At 38.8% G+C, this 17,148-nt stretch overlaps 1 protein-coding gene across 1 annotated transcript in view; it reads left to right on the top strand.

Annotated features, from left to right (window-relative positions):
• Nucleotides 1-13,153: 13,153 nt before the first annotated feature.
• crb2b (crumbs cell polarity complex component 2b) overlaps nucleotides 13,154-17,148 on the top strand; it is a gene marked incomplete at its 5' end in the record, with an annotated part of 48,016 nt that continues 44,021 nt past the window's right edge. Inside the window, one exon of the mRNA XM_079826376.1 lies at nucleotides 13,154-13,220. Within this exon, the coding sequence (XP_079682502.1) occupies nucleotides 13,154-13,220 (67 nt within the window). The remainder of the gene's footprint in view (nucleotides 13,221-17,148) is intronic.

Raw genomic sequence — 17,148 nt, 5'->3', positions numbered from 1 at the left:
TGGTTTTATTAGAGTTGAAGTGCATGATATGAAGGTCACTGCATTCTGTGGGAAAAAGGCAGAATGAAGATTTTGATAAAACAAATTTTCACCGTGGAAAGAAAGTCAAACGAGGGTCAATAAATGACAGACTATCCTGTTAATTGTTCCATTGCAATTTAATTTAAGTCAGATAATTAGCTTTTAAAGTGGATTGTTAAAATATGATTCTGATGATCAAATTGTATTCTTCACTGCAACCAGTGAAAGTAGGTTCAACAATGCCAAACATTTAGCCACTAGCCACAGCGACTGATGAGCAAAACGGTCTGATGACTAGGGTTGGGTACCGAATACCGGTGCCTTTATAACCGGTATGTACCGGACCGAATCAGAACGCAGTTTTCGGTGACACTTAAATTCAAACCTGCTTTTGCGCTTTGGCTGGTGCTGAGCCAGAGACAGACACGCTCAGCACTCGTCACATATCACAACTATTCAGTGTTTTCAACCACATCATGTTTATTTTAGGTTTCAGACATTTAAATGCTGTAAAAATTACTAGCAAAAAAATACACACTGATGTCTATGGAAGCGGCAAAAACAATCCTTTCAGACAGTTAAAGATAACTTGACTACGTGTTTTATTAACATCAGATACACATTATATAGTAGGGCTGTACGATTAATCGAAAAATAACCGAAACCGACATTCAGAACCTCTAACCGACGTATTTTTCCCATGTCGGTTATTTCGGTTTTCACGTGACTCCGCCCCGTCAGTCACATCAAGTGCAGTTTGAAGGCACACAGAGAGAGATGCAGGAGCAGTTATCTGTGTTTATAAATGCCCAGAATCACTATAGCAACTGCATGTTTTACACAGTTTATACAGGTCAGTTAATTGCTGTTCTTATAGCCTACGCACTGACACACACACACAGAGAGAGACGGCGCGTGCAAGCCCCGAAGCCACTTTCACTTTCGTGCTCATAAAGTTTGTCAAGTAAATGCGTTTAAACGCGACAACGCGCACGCCCTGAAGGCAGACTCTTTCACCTGCTTCCTCACAAAGCTTTGTCATTTGTATGTGGTTTAAGCCCTGTCAGTTTGAACATTAAAAACGAGTTCCGACCATCAGATGTGTATTATGTTGAACTAATGCCTGATATATTGTGACAAACGAACACTCAGACAGAAGCTCGCACATCACGTGAAGATCGCGCGCAGAGGAGAACAGAAACGCAGGATCAACGCTGTCCTGTGACTAAAGTAAAGTCACTAAAGTAGCTTAGAAACTCAACCGTTATAGGCATATATTTTAATACCTTTGAAGTAAGTACAAACTACAGCTTCATAATGAATAGAGACGTTATGAGTAATTCACACACACAATCACTCTCTCATTAATGCATTCAAATAAATGTAATGCAGGCCTACAGTGTTCATTTATCTGATGTACAAGCAGAAATCTGCCCCATGGACAAGAACTGCTGAAAGTGAACTGCATTATTTCTGCAAAATAAAGCTGAAGCTTGAAGCTGGTTTGCAGCAGACCAAGAATACAGACGACTGCCGTTATTACTGTAACTGTTATTAGAGTTAAATTAGTCCTGTTGTAGTCTGGTTAGGTGGCTTTAGTTTTACTGTGAATTTGTTAAGTAAATTTTGTTTTGTATTTATATTTATATATTTAAGTATACTTTAAACTTGTAATAAATTGTTCAATTTAAATAATTTAAAAAAATTCAGTAAAAAGCCATTCTTTAAATCTCATCCACCTTGTTTTGTGGCTCTTTTTATAAAAGTATCGGTTCAGGCACTGGTACCGTTTTAAACGTATCGGTTTGGCACCGGTATCGAAAAAAACCCAAACAATACCCAACCCTACTGATGACAAAGCCCATGATAACTTTTCGAATTTCATTCGTCAGCTGAACACAAAAGATGTTTTGAAGAATATGGGTAATTAAACGTTTTACGTTCAACTGCTTATACACTAAATATTGGGACACTCTTCCAAATCACTGAATTCAGGTGTTCAATCACTTCATGGCCACAGGTGTATAAATCAAGCACTGGGCATTCAGACGCTTCTGCAAACATTTGTGAAAGAATGGGTCGCTCTCAGGAGCTCAGTGAACTCAAGCGTGGTATCGTGATCGGTTGCCACCTGTGCAATAAGTCCATTCGGGAAATTTCCTCACTACGAAATATTCCACGCTCAACTGTTAGTGGTGTTATAACAAAGTGGAAGCAATTGAGAACAACAGCAATTCAGCCACGAAGTGATAGGCCACGAAAAATCACAGAGTGGGGTCAGCGCATGCTGAGGGTCACAGTGCGCAGAAGTCGCCAAATTTCTGCAGAGTCAATAGCTACAGACCTCCAAACTTTGAGCTCAAGAACAGTGTGTAGAGCTTCATGGAATGGGTTTCCATGGCCGAGCAGCTCATCCAAGCCTTACATCACCAAGTGCAATGCAGAGCGTGGGATGCAGTGGGGTAAAGTACGCCACCACTGGACTCTAAAGCAGTGGAGACGTGTTCTCTGGAGTGACCAATCACGCTTCTCTGTCAGGCAATACGATGGACGAGTCTGGGTTTGGCGGTTGCCAAGAGAACGGGACTTGCCTGACTGCATTGTGCCAAGTGTAAAGTTTGGTGGAGGGGGGATTATGGTTGTTTTTCAGGGGTTGGGCTTGCCCCTTAGTTCCAGTGAAAGGAACTCTTAATGCTTCACCAAGACATTTTGGACAATTTCTGCTCCCAACTTTGTGGGAACAGCTTAGGGACGGCCCCTTCCTGTCCCAGCATGACTGACCAGTGCACAAAGCACCGGTCCATAAAGACATGGATGAGTGAGTTTGGTGTGGAGGAACTTGACTGTCCTGACCTCAACCCGATAGAACACCTTTGGGATGAATTAGAGCGTAGACTCTCCAGGCCTTCTCGTCCAACATCAGTGCCTGACCTCACAAATGCGCTTCTAGAAGAATGGTCAAACACTCCCATAAACACACTCCTAAACCTTGTGGAAAGCCTTCCCAGAAGAGCTGAAGCTGTTAGAGCTGCAAAGGGTGGGCCGACTCCATTGTAAACAATACGGATTAAGAATGGGATGCCAGTAAAGTTCATGTGCATCTAAAGGCAGACATCCCAAAACTTTTGGCAGTATAGTGTATCTTATTTTGTGTTCAACTGAACAAAGAGACTACATGTTTGGAACCGCTTGAGGGTGAGTAAATGATGACAGAATTTTTAGGTGACTGTCCCTTTAAAGGATCCCTTTTTCTGAGTGGATCAGAGAACACTGAGCTCTTTCAGAAGCTGATTTACTCTGATCGTCAGGTTTCTGTAAGTCTCCCTCCATCAGGTGCCCATATTTCTGCTCTGAGTGTCCGTATGAAACACCATCAGACTCTGACTCAGAGATTATTAAACCTGTAGCTGAATAAACTCCAGCACATGATCTCAACACACATGAGTTCAGTCATCATGAGTCAGCTCATCTCCTCATTCTAGCTTGAAATTCGTAAAGATAATTCACTCTCAATCTTCAAACCACCATCTGTGGACCTGCTGTTCAGTATGAACAGATGATTCGGCTCCTTTTTTTGCTTTTTAATCAGATTATGCTGGTTAAACCTCTTTTTGTTGACTTCTTCACAACTACCAAAGCCAAAGCAGATTCATTCATTGCCCCTGTTATTGAACCAGAACAATACCAGGAAAATACAGTACAAAACCTTTTTCGAATAGAACTTCAATTTAAACTATATAGTAACTTTAAATCTGTTTTTTTTTCACCTTTTATAATATGTTGACAAAAGAGCAAGTCACATGATGAATCAAAGTAGTTTTTTCACAGGCTGAGATAAATATTAATATATAGAAGGTGCACAGTGTCATAAACCCAAAACCCAAATCATGGTAACAAACACTCTGCAAAATAATGATCTTCCTCTGTGTTTCGGTCTTATTTTCCAGTACAAATATCTAAAGATTCTTAAATGGAGATATATTTACTGGAGAAGCAAGATGACTGGAGATATTAAGTTTTGTTTTCTGGAAATTGTGTCAAAATTAAGTGAGTTTATACTTAAAACTAGGAAAAATATCTGCCAAAAAATTACTTAATTCAAAGTGAAAACAAGTTTATTTTTCTGACCCCATTGGCAGATATTTGTTCATGTTTTAAACATTAACTCACTTAATTGTGACATTTTTCATGAAACAAGTCTTAATATATATTATCTAAAATGTCTAAATGTAACTTAAATGAAAATCTAAATGTATCTTGATTTAAGAATGTTTAGATATTTTTACTGAAATACAAGACAGGAATACTGAGTAAGAAAATCATTTTTCGCAGTGCATGTCACTAAAATAATGCAATAAACAATCATTTAACAACAAGATGTAGCAATGTAGCAAAGGGTAAATCCCTAATGTAAATAACGATGAAGAAACAATTATTTAAAGGGTCATAACACACACAGTTTCCTCCAGTCTCGTGTCAATCTCGAGTGTCTATAGAGTAGTGTTGATCCAAATCTCCAAAAGAGTCTTTAGTTTTATCATATTTATAAAAGATAGATACACTCTACCGATTCTTTCAGAAAACAGCCAAGTCCGTGGAGGCGTGCAGTGGGCACACACACACACACACACACACACACACACACACACACACACACACACACACACACACGTTTGTTTTTGTGAAATGTGAGGACATTCCATAGGCGTAATGGTTTTTATACCGTACAAACCGTATTTTCTATCCCCTTACACTGCCCCTGCCCCTAAACCTACCCATCACACACACACACACACACACACACTGCCCCTGCCCCTAAACCTAACCCTCACAGGAGACTGTGCAGTTCACTTTCTGTGAAAAAAAACTCATTCTGTGTGATTTATAAGCATTTTGAAAAGTGAGGACATGGGGAACGTCCTCATATTTCACCCTCTTTTTGTAATACCTATGTCATACCCATGTCATTATACACATTTGTGTCCTGATATTTCACGAAAATATGCCACACACACACACACACACACACACACACACACACACACACACACACACACACACACACACACACACACACACACACACACACACACACACACACACACAATACTTCATGGCATTATTCTATTCTCTATACGTTGGTGTTGTTCACATGATGCACTTACGTGCCGATTGCCAACAAAACACACACATTTGACTCAGTTTCACTCACCGCCTGTGGTTTCCACTCATGACCAGGAACAAACACACACACACATTTGCAGAACTCCGTAAACACAAACTGCATCCACTGTTCCCTTAACGCTGGGTTATTTGTGAAGCTGAACAAGGTGATCTTTCCCTCACACACACACATACTTCTTTAGTGACATTGTTGATCTCGTGTCTAAAAACACAACATTCGTTTTCCCTAGTGGTCCGGTGGTAGAATTTTTGCAAACCGTGTCAAAGGTTTTGGGTTGTAATCCGCTCTCATACAGTTTTTTTCAAAGATGTTCATCAATGATTGTATATTAAGAGCAGGAACACGTTTGTGTGCATTATGTTTTGTGATTTCACCGGAAAGAATAGAGTCTCTCTCCGTTACGGCATTATTAAGCGATAGATTGACGCGCTCGTCTGTGTGTGTGAAGACTGTGTAGTGTGCGCGAGCCTAAAGAGAACGTAAACCCGCCTACTTTGATTTGATTGGCCATCTTAATCATTTTGACTTTGACAAGTGTTGTTAGACCAGACCACTGAGACAAACCAGACTAAAATGTAACTTTTAAACTTTTTTGTCATCCTAACAACAACATACAGAGCTGCATAATGAAGTACAGCAGAGCAGTGCAAGAATTTCAAATATTGGGGGGGACAATTTAGTAATTTTTTGCATCATACAGGGCCATACTCGGAAAAAAAACGTAAAACGTAAAATCCCATGTAAAAGCCCACGTAAAATCACAGAGCGGGGTCAGCACGTGTGTGTGTGCTCATCCAGGAAAAGTGCCCATACAGGCAATTACGCCCGTTATGACGTCATACAGGGCCATACTCGAAAAATAACTTTCCAAATCCTGAAGGAGTGTTTTTGGCACAGAAATACTCCGTCATACATCCAATTTGATTTTTAAAATGTTGGCCATGTTTATCATGAGAATCAACTCTTTAACAGTGTAAATAAGACAGAATGCATTAAAATACCATTAGACCCTGCCTTTTAACAAAAAAAACATCAAATGTGAGCTGTGACACGGGTAATTATTTGGATGGTCAATTTATGATTTCTTTTACTGTAAATTATAAGACACCTTGATATTTTTCACTTCTAAAAAATTGACATTATTACTGGCATTTATTATAGTTTTTCACTGAATATATTAAACTACTTAATTATTTTTTTTAATGTTAAAAGTGCCATCATGTTTACAGTGTACTGGTTATTTTAGCTCATATTTTAATGCAACACTATATTAAATGGATGCAAAGGTTGTGTCTGACATTGTCTCAAACAGTGATTCTGCTTTGGTATCCACAAATGCGTATGCTGTATAATAAGAAGTGGAGTGAAAACAGCAGAGATGATGAATGAGGTGAAACGTCCGTGCTGTGGAATTCCTTCAGAGTGACGCTCATGTGGGATGAGATTGTGTCCTTACATTCGGGGGGTTTAAGAAATAACACAAATCTGCTGAGCAGAGGCGGGTTGAGATAAGAGAGAGTTTATACTCTGAGGAAAGATGCTTTCATTGTTCTGGTCACAGATTATTGGAGTGCGTTTTACAATAAAAAACTATTTCAGTCTTTACATGATGAACTGAAACTTATTGTAAAGTGTTCTGTGGAAATCCATTGAAAATGGCCTGAAATAGAAATATGATGCCAAATATTATTATTATTAAAAGCATATACACCAATCAGGAATAACTGATTGACATAACTGACAGTAATGAGCACTGGCAGGTGAAGTGAATAACACTAATGATCTATTCATCCCCTGTTAGTGGGTGGGATATATTAGGCAGCAAGTGAACATTTTGTCCTCAAAGTTGATATGTTAGAAGCAGGAAAAATGGACAAGTGTAAGGATTTGAACGAGTTTGGGCCAAATTGTGATGGCTAGACGACAAAACTGCAGCTCTTGTGGGGTGTTCCCGGTCTGCAGTGGTCAGTCTCTATCAAAAGTGCTCCAAGGAAGGAACAGTGGAGAACCGGCCACAGGGTCATGGGCGGCCGAGGCTCATTGATGCACGTGGGGAGCGAAGGCTGGCCTGACGATGAATGATATTAGTCAGATGTAGCGCTGAGTGAGACAAGGATTATTGCAACACACTTCTGCCAGTCTGCTTTCTTAAAGGGGCCTTATTATGCTTATACATATTCTATTAGTTCACCCCAAAAGGAAAATGAGCCCATGATTTACTCAGCCTCAAGTCATCCTAGGTGTGTATGACATTCTTCTTTAAGACAAATACAATCAGTTATATTAAAAATGTCCTGGCTCTTCCAAGCTTTATAATTACATTGACTTGATGGATCATTTTTGAAGTCCATAAAAGTGCATCTATCCATCATAAAAGTGCATCTATCCATCATATAACTGCTTCACACGGCTCCGGGGGGTTAATAAAGGCCTTCTGAAGCGAAGTGGTGGGTTTGTGTAAGAAAAATATCTATATTCAAAACTTTTTTATTTTTGCTTCAGAAGGCCTTTATTAACCCCCGGAACCATGTGGAGCAGTTATATGATGAATAGATGCACTTTTATGATGGATAGATGCACGTTTATGATGGATAGATGCACTTTTATAATGGATAGATGCACTTTTATGATGGATAGATGCACTTTTATAATGGATAGATGCACTTTTATGATGGATAGATGCACTTTTATAATGGATAGATGCACTTTTATGATGGATAGATGCACTTTTATAATGGATAGATGCACTTTTATAATGGATAGATGCACTTTTATGATGGATAGATGCACTTTTATGATGGATAGATGCACTTTTATGATGGATAGATGCACGTTTATGATGGATAGATGCAATTTTATGATGTATAGATGCACTTTTATGATGGATAGATGCACGTTTATGATGGATAGATGCACTTTTATGATGTATAGATGCACTTTTATAATGGATAGATGCAATTTTATGATGTATAGATGCACTTTTATGATGGATAGATGCACTTTTATGATGGATAGATGCACTTTTATGATGTATAGATGCACTTTTATAATGGATAGATGCACTTTTATGATGTATAGATGCACTTTTATAATGGATAGATGCACTTTTATAATGGATAGATGCACTTTTATGATGGATAGATGCACTTTTATAATGGATAGATGCACTTTTATAATGGATAGATGCACTTTTATGATGGATAGATGCACTTTTATGATGGAGAGATGCACTTTTATGATGGATAGATGCACTTTTATAATGGATAGATGCACTTTTATGATGGATAGATGCACTTTTATAATGGATAGATGCACTTTTATGATGGATAGATGCACGTTTATGATGGATAGATGCACTTTTATGATGGATAGATGCACGTTTATGATGGATAGATGCACTTTTATAATGGATAGATGCACTTTTATGATGGATAGATGCACTTTTATAATGGATAGATGCACTTTTATAATGGATAGATGCACTTTTATAATGGATAGATGCACTTTTATGATGGATAGATGCACTTTTATAATGGATAGATGCACTTATATGATGGATAGATGCACTTTTATAATGGATAGATGCACTTATATGATGGATAGATGCACTTTTATAATGGATAGATGCACTTTTATAATGGATAGATGCACTTTTATAATGGATAGATGCACTTTTATAATGGATAGATGCACTTTTATAATGGATAGATGCACTTTTATAATGGATAGATGCACTTATATGATGGATAGATGCACTTTTATAATGGATAGATGCACTTTTATGATGGATAGATGCACGTTTATGATGGATAGATGCACTTTTATAATGGATAGATGCACGTTTATGATGGATAGATGCACTTTTATAATGGATAGATGCACTTTTATAATGGATAGATGCACTTTTATGATGGATAGATGCACGTTTATGATGGATAGATGCACTTATATGATGGATAGATGCACTTTTATGATGGATAGATGCACGTTTATGATGGATAGATGCACTTTTATAATGGATAGATGCACTTTTATGATGGATAGATGCACTTTTATGATGGATAGATGCACTTTTATAATGGATAGATGCACGTTTATAATGGATAGATGCACTTTTATGATGGATAGATGCACTTTTATAATGGATAGATGCACTTTTATGATGGATAGATGCACGTTTATGATGGATAGATGCACTTTTATGATGGATAGATGCACGTTTATGATGGATGGATGCACTTTTATGATGGATAGATGCACTTTTATGATGGATAGATGCACTTTTATGATGGAGACAGATGCACTTTTATGATGGATAGATGCACTTTTATGATGGATAGATGCACGTTTATGATGGATAGATGCACTTTTATAATGGATAGATGCACTTTTATGATGGATAGATGCACGTTTATGATGGATAGATGCACTTTTATGATGGATAGATGCACTTTTATGATGGATAGATGCACTTATATGATGGATAGATGCACTTTTATAATGGATAGATGCACTTATATGATGGATAGATGCACTTTTATAATGGATAGATGCACTTTTATGATGGATAGATGCACGTTTATGATGGATAGATGCACTTTTATGATGGATAGATGCACGTTTATGATGGATAGATGCACTTTTATGATGGATAGATGCACGTTTATGATGGATAGATGCACTTTTATGATGGATAGATGCCCTTTTTATGATGAATGGATGCACTTTTATGATGGATAGATGCACTTATATGATGGATAGATGCACTTTTATAATGGATAGATGCACTTTTATGATGGATAGATGCACGTTTATGATGGATAGATGCACTTTTATGATGGATAGATGCACTTTTATGATGGATAGATGCACGTTTATGATGGATAGATGCACTTTTATGATGGATAGATGCACGTTTATGATGGATGGATGCACTTTTATGATGGATAGATGCACTTTTATGATGGATAGATGCACGTTTATGATGGATGGATGCACTTTTATGATGGATAGATGCACTTTTATAATGGATAGATGCACGTTTATGATGGATAGATGCACTTTTATGATGGATAGATGCACTTTTATGATGGATAGATGCACGTTTATGATGGATAGATGCCCTTTTTATGATGAATGGATGCACTTTTATGATGGATAGATGCACTTTTATGATGGATAGATGCACGTTTATGATGGATAGATGCACTTTTATAATGGATAGATGCACTTTTATGATGGATAGATGCACGTTTATGATGGATAGATGCACTTTTATGATGGATAGATGCACTTTTATAATGGATAGATGCACTTATATGATGGATAGATGCACTTTTATAATGGATAGATGCACTTTTATGATGGATAGATGCACGTTTATGATGGATAGATGCACTTTTATGATGGATAGATGCACGTTTATGATGGATAGATGCACTTTTATGATGGATAGATGCACGTTTATGATGGATGGATGCACTTTTATGATGGATAGATGCACTTTTATGATGGATAGATGCACGTTTATTATGGATAGATGCACTTTTATGATGGATAGATGCACGTTTATGATGGATAGATGCACTTTTATGATGGATAGATGCCCTTTTTATGATGAATGGATGCACTTTTATGATGGATAGATGCACTTATATGATGGATAGATGCACTTTTATAATGGATAGATGCACTTTTATGATGGATAGATGCACGTTTATGATGGATAGATGCACTTTTATGATGGATAGATGCACTTTTATGATGGATAGATGCACGTTTATGATGGATAGATGCACTTTTATGATGGATAGATGCACTTTTATGATGGATGGATGCACTTTTATGATGGATAGATGCACTTTTATAATGGATAGATGCACGTTTATGATGGATAGATGCACTTTTATGATGGATAGATGCACTTTTATGATGGATAGATACACGTTTATGATGGATAGATGCCCTTTTTATGATGAATGGATGCACTTTTATGATGGATTGATGCACTTTTATGGACTTAAAAACCACCCATCAAGTCACTGCCATTATAAAGCTTGGAAGAGCCAGGACATTTTTAATATAACTCTGATTGTATTCGTCTGAAAGAAGAATGTCATATACACATAGGATGAATTGAGGGTGAGTAAATCATGGGCTAATTTTCATTTTTGGGGGAACTATCCCTTTAAATATTTAATAATTAAATTTTTCCCATAATGTTAATTTAAGATCCAATCACCAAACGTAACCGCAGCGTTTTTGCAGCTTCAATAAAAGCGGACTTTGTCGTTTTTATGCCTCATAGGAGCAAAAATTAGGCCTATGTATACATTTGGCTGGTTCATTTCAAATGAAACGCCTTACACAAGAATGTGTTGTAAAAGCTCTTAATCGCCCTCATTTGAATAAAATGTCTGGAACTTTTTCAGGCCCATCAGAAGGATCCTGAAGAGAGGAAACCCCCGCTGGAGTTTAATGAGGGTCCCGTAAGGAATGCAGATGGAGACAGGCATGTGGTGCGTGTTGAATGAGTTTACCTGTCTTTACACCCTCAGCCCAAGCAGTTTAATCAAGCAGCGTCTGCTCTCGTGTTTATCAGATCAGATGAGTGCGATCAGACCTGTATTAATGTCAGAGCAGATCAGAGTAAACGGGCAGTTGACATGACACCACAGCAGCTCTGTTCAGAACCATCTGCAGAATATATTTCATTAGATTTTAAGACATGTAGCTAATGTGAAAGTAATAATGAAAGTTTAAAAGAATAGATCATTTTTCTTTCGTCGCATGACTATATTACTAGCATGTTAACTGAGTAAGTCTGTTATCATCCAGGATATAAAGAGATAAATACATTATTTTACATGTTGAATGTGTTTTTTAAACCCTTAACCAGAGATATTATTGTCAGGCATAACATTATGACCAAATATTGTGTTGGCCCCCCTTTTGCTGCCCTGCTCAGCCCTGACCCGTCGAGGCATGAACTCCACTAGACCCCTGAAGGTGTCCTGTGGTATCTGGCACCAAGATGTTAGCAGCAGATCCTTTAAGTTCTGTAAGTTGTGAGGTGGGGCCTCCGTGGATCAGACTTGTTTGTTCAGCTCATCCCACAGATGCTCGATTGGATTGAGATCTGGGGAATTTGGAGGCTAAGTCAACACCTCAAACTGGTTGTTGTGCTCCTCAAACCATTCCTGAAGCATTTGTGTTTTGTGGCGGTGCATTATCTGCTGAAAGAGCCACAGACACCAGAGAATACCGTTTCCATGAAAGGGTGGACAGGGGTCAGCATGGGGACAGCTAAAATAAGTAAAACTGAAATTAAAAATGAAATAAACATATTAAAAAAAGTAAAAATATATGCACTTTTATTATTATCCATGCATCTTTCATGCATTTCATATTAAGAGACTATATGAAATAATGATTTAAAATAAATTGTGAACAATTGCAGCATTCTCTCTCTCTCTCTCTCTCTCTCTCTCTCGACTATATACTATGTTCTTTGTCAACTACCCCAATTCTGTCAGGTTTTACGGCTGAATTAGCTTAAACTAACACTCATTTGTGATGAAGGTCATGTAAAAGTGCTCAGAGGTTTTGGCCATCTGCTCCTGAAGAGAGAGAGGGAGAGAGGGAGGAGTCCTTCAGTGACTAAGACAATCAAAGTGAGGGACAGGGATGAAGATTTAACAGATTGTGCAACAGCAGACGGGAGTTTGATAGGAGCAGGATAAAGGATTGGGAAAGATCCACTCCGTGTTTTCCATCATCCCGCAGGAGAGTAACTCACCAGCAGTGAAATGAACAGAACGAGACACGGATAACAGACAAAACTTCACTCATGCTGGACGAAAGCATGACTCTGATGATGATGATGTGGGAAGATTTCCCCAAATGTCCGCAGGTTTAGAGGCTGGAAGTCGAGCATCACTTCAGGACATGGAGTTTGGACGGATTTATTTACGATATAAAAGAGCAGTCCTGCTGTCATTGATGTTCAAGCTGGGTAAGACACATCTTTATGATTATGATTTCATATTTGACTAATTTCTAAAGCTCATTTGAGTAAATGTGTGAAGGGTTCAGGGACATTTTTTATTCAGCAAGGACGCATCAATTGATGAAAAGTGACAGTAAAGACATGTATAATGATATATGAAGCAGCACAACTGTGTTTAACATTAATAATAATAATCATAAATGTTTCTTGAGCGGCGAATCATAATAATAGAATGAGGATCATGTGACACTGTAGACTGGAGTAATGATGCTGAAAATCCAGCTTTGATCACAGGAATAAATTACATTTTACAATATAATCACATTTAAAACAGCTGTTTTACATTTATAAAAATATTTCACATTTTTTACTGTATTTTTGATCAAATATGCAGCCTGGGGGAGCAGAAGAGACTTCTTTTAAAACATGACATTTCTTACAGACCTCCAACTTTTCAGCCGTGTAGAATAGTAAGTAGTTAATGTATAACATTATAGAAGTGTATAAATATACAGGACGCCGTTGTCACTGCTTGACATACATTAGGCTTTATATGTGATGATCTGAAGTCTCTTCTTTCATTGTTTTGATTCTCTATAGCCTGTCATTAAATGATTCAGTGCAACAAGTGTCTCTGTGAAGAGTTCAGCATCTGCGGTTGGCAGGTTGTTTTGTCCTGTAGGCAGATGCGTTTACCGAGAGAGAGAGAGAGAGAGTTGGGTCTGTGTGGCGGCACCATCTGCAGTGGCTGAGAGGAGAAGAGGTGCAGTAATTGGGAATTAGCGCATGTAGAGGACGAGTGCAGCCAGCTGGCCGTCAGATTGTTCAGAACGACTGATAATCAGAAAAGCCCCTCACTGAGACTCCGCATTCAGCACATCCTTCATACATTTACATAATGTCACTCCTGTTGGAACTTCACTGTCATGTATTTTAATTTGACATTATTGAGTGCACTTTTAAATGCGTGTTAAGAGACAGTCATGAAAGGCTGCTCTCTTTAAGTGCACTTAAGCGGCCTTCTATTGTATTAATATTGTTATCTGAAAATAATTATTTTTATGTACTTTTAAGATTTCAATTTCAATTTCACAGGTGTTGCCAGGGTTTTGCTTTTCAGTTAATATGGTGTTCTGGGTTGTTGCTTGGGCATTGCTAAGTAATTCTGCATTGTTAGGCTGTTTAAGATGTTGTGGTTGGTTGCTAGGGCGTTGCTAGGGGATTTATAGGGTGCTGTTGATTGCTAGGGTGTTGCTTGCTAGGGTGTTGCTTGGCTTTTTCTAGGGTGTTAGGATGTTGTGGTTGGTTGCTAGGACGTTGCTAGGGGATTTATAGGGTGGTGTTGTTGATTTCTATGGTGTTGCTTGGCTTTTTCTAGGGTGTAGGATGTTGTGGTTGGTTGCTAGGGCATTGCTAGGGGATTTATAGGGTGGTGTTGTTGATTGCTAGGGTGTTGCTTGGCTTTTTCTAAGGTGTTAAGATGTTGTGGTTGGTTGCTAGGGCGTTGCTAGGGGATTTATAGGGTGGTGTTGTTGATTGCTAGGGTGTTGCTTGGCTTTTTCTAAGGTGTTAAGATGTTGTGGTTGGTTGCTAGGGCGTTGCTAGGGGATTTATAGGGTGGTGTTGTTGATTGCTAGGGTGTTGCTTGGCTTTTTCTAAGGTGTTAAGATGTTGTGGTTGGTTGCTAGGGCATTGCTAGGGGATTTATAGGGTGGTGTTGTTGATTGCTAGGGTGTTGCTTGGCTTTTTCTAAGGTGTTAAGACGTTGTGGTTGGTTGCTAGGGCGTTGCTAGGGGATTTATAGGGTGTTGTTGTTGATTTCTATTGTGTTGCTTGGCTTTTTCTAGGGTGTAGGATGTTGTGGTTGGTTGCTAGGGCATTGCTAGGGGATTTATAGGGTGTTGTTGATTGCTAGGGTGTTGCTTGGCTTTTTCTAGGGTGTTAGGATGTTGTGGTTGGCTGCTAGGGTTCTGGTTGCTGGTGGTTTGGTGGTTGCTAGGGCATTGTAAGGCTGTTTCTAGGGTGTTGGTGGTTGCTAGGGTATTGCTAGGCTGTTTTGTAGGATGTTGTGGTTGTTTGCTATAAGGTGTTACTGGTGGTTGTTAGTGTGTTGCTAGGCTGTTGCTAGGGTGTTGTGGTTGATTTCTAAGGCATTGCTTGCTGGTTTATAGGATGTTTGTTGGTGGTTGCTAGGGCATTGCTAGGCTGTTTCTAGGATGTTGTGGTTGGTTGCTATAAGGCGTTGTTGGTGTGTTGTAATGCTGTTTTTAGGGTGTTGTGGTTGGTTGCTATAGGGCTTGCTAGACTGTTTCTAGGGTGTTTTGGTTGATTGCTAGGGCATTGCTTGCTGGTTTATAGGTGTTGTTGTTGGTTGCTAGGGCATTGCAGGCTTCTTCTGGGGTGTTGTTGTTGGTTGCTAGTCTCTTTCTAGGGTTTTGTGGGTGGTTGCTAGGGCATTGCTAGGCTGTTTTAGGGTGTTGTTGATTTGCTAGGGCATTGCTTGGTGGTTTATACATTGTTGTTGATTGCTAGGGTGTTGCTAGGTGGTTTTTTAGCATGTTTGTGGTTGATAGGGTGTTTCTAGGATGTTGTGGGTGATTGCTAGGGCATTGCTAGGCTGTTTCTAGGTTGTTGTCGGTGATTTGGTAGGGACGTTGCTTGGTGGTTTATAGGGTATTATTACCTGTTGCTAGGGTGTTTCTAGGGTGTTTTTGGTGGTTGCTTGGGCATTGCTAGTCTGTTTCTAGGATGTTATGGGTAATTTGCTAGGTGGCTTATATGGTGGTGTTGGTGGTTGCTAGGGTGTTGCTAGTCTGTTTCTAGGGTATTTTTGGTGGTTGCTAGGGTGTTGTTGGTGATAAATAGGATGTTGCTAGGCTGTTTCTAGGGTACGGTTGTAGTTGCTTGGGTGTTGCTAGGCTGTTTCTAGGGTGTGGTTGTAGTTGCTAGGCTGTTTTTAGGGGTGTGTTGTGGGTGGATATGACTCTGTTTTCTCCTTTAATGTGCATATGTGGGATTTTTCTGCCTGTTTTGTGGTCCAGCAGGTGAAAATGGTGCATCATTTAGTAAAGTAGCAGCACACTCTCCTCAACAACACACATGATTTGAGGAATCATTTATGTCTGAATGATTCACATTCTGTTAGCATGAGCAATAGTAAACATGATGCTTGTGACTAATGAGCTGTTTATCACAGGTCATCATTAGCTTATGAATGAAACAGCAGCGCGTCATCATGCCGTTCGGACGAGTGTGTGTCTCATTGTTCTGGTGGGAGTTTCAGCTCCACCCTAATGAAGCTATGACCTATTTCTGCACTTGCGGGAAGCCTGAATTCTGGGTACTTTTGGGCAGATTGAAAGCGCAGGGCAAGACTTGCGGCATAGTTGACCATCGCCATGGAAACCCCGCTGGAGAGCGCTCCCACTTCACTCTTTGTGTTTAAGTGGAATAGCAGCTCACATTTGTTTTGATTGAATGTATCTTTAAGCTCTGATGAAGCTTGACCATGACGGGATGGACTTGAAAACAACATGTAAAATTCTTTCTCCAGGGAGTTATTGTTGTTTTCCAAGTATATGTCATTAAGCCCATGATCTCCAGACATGTGTTTATGTTTTCTAGTATAGAGGAATGTTTTCTGGAGGTTTTTTGTTCTCTTGAGCATCTTTTTTGGTTTAAAAATATATCAATTGTTTTCTAATATATTTTGATTTTATTTATCAAAAATAATGGATGAATTTAATGAATCCTTGCTGAATAAAAGCATTCATTTCATTAATTTAATCACTAATTTAGTGTGTATGTGTGTGTGTGTGTGTGTGTGTGTGTGTGTGTAAATCTGTTTTGTGTGTGTGTGTGTGTGTGTGTGAGTGAGAGAGAGAGAGTGTTTGAGTGTGTATATGTATGTATGTGTGAGTGTGTGAGAGAGAGA

Source organism: Gobio gobio (genome assembly GCF_949357685.1).
Source record: "Gobio gobio genome assembly, chromosome: 10".
NCBI classification, from domain to species: domain Eukaryota; kingdom Metazoa; phylum Chordata; class Actinopteri; order Cypriniformes; family Gobionidae; genus Gobio; species Gobio gobio.
This window is presented reverse-complemented; position numbering and strand designations above follow the sequence as displayed.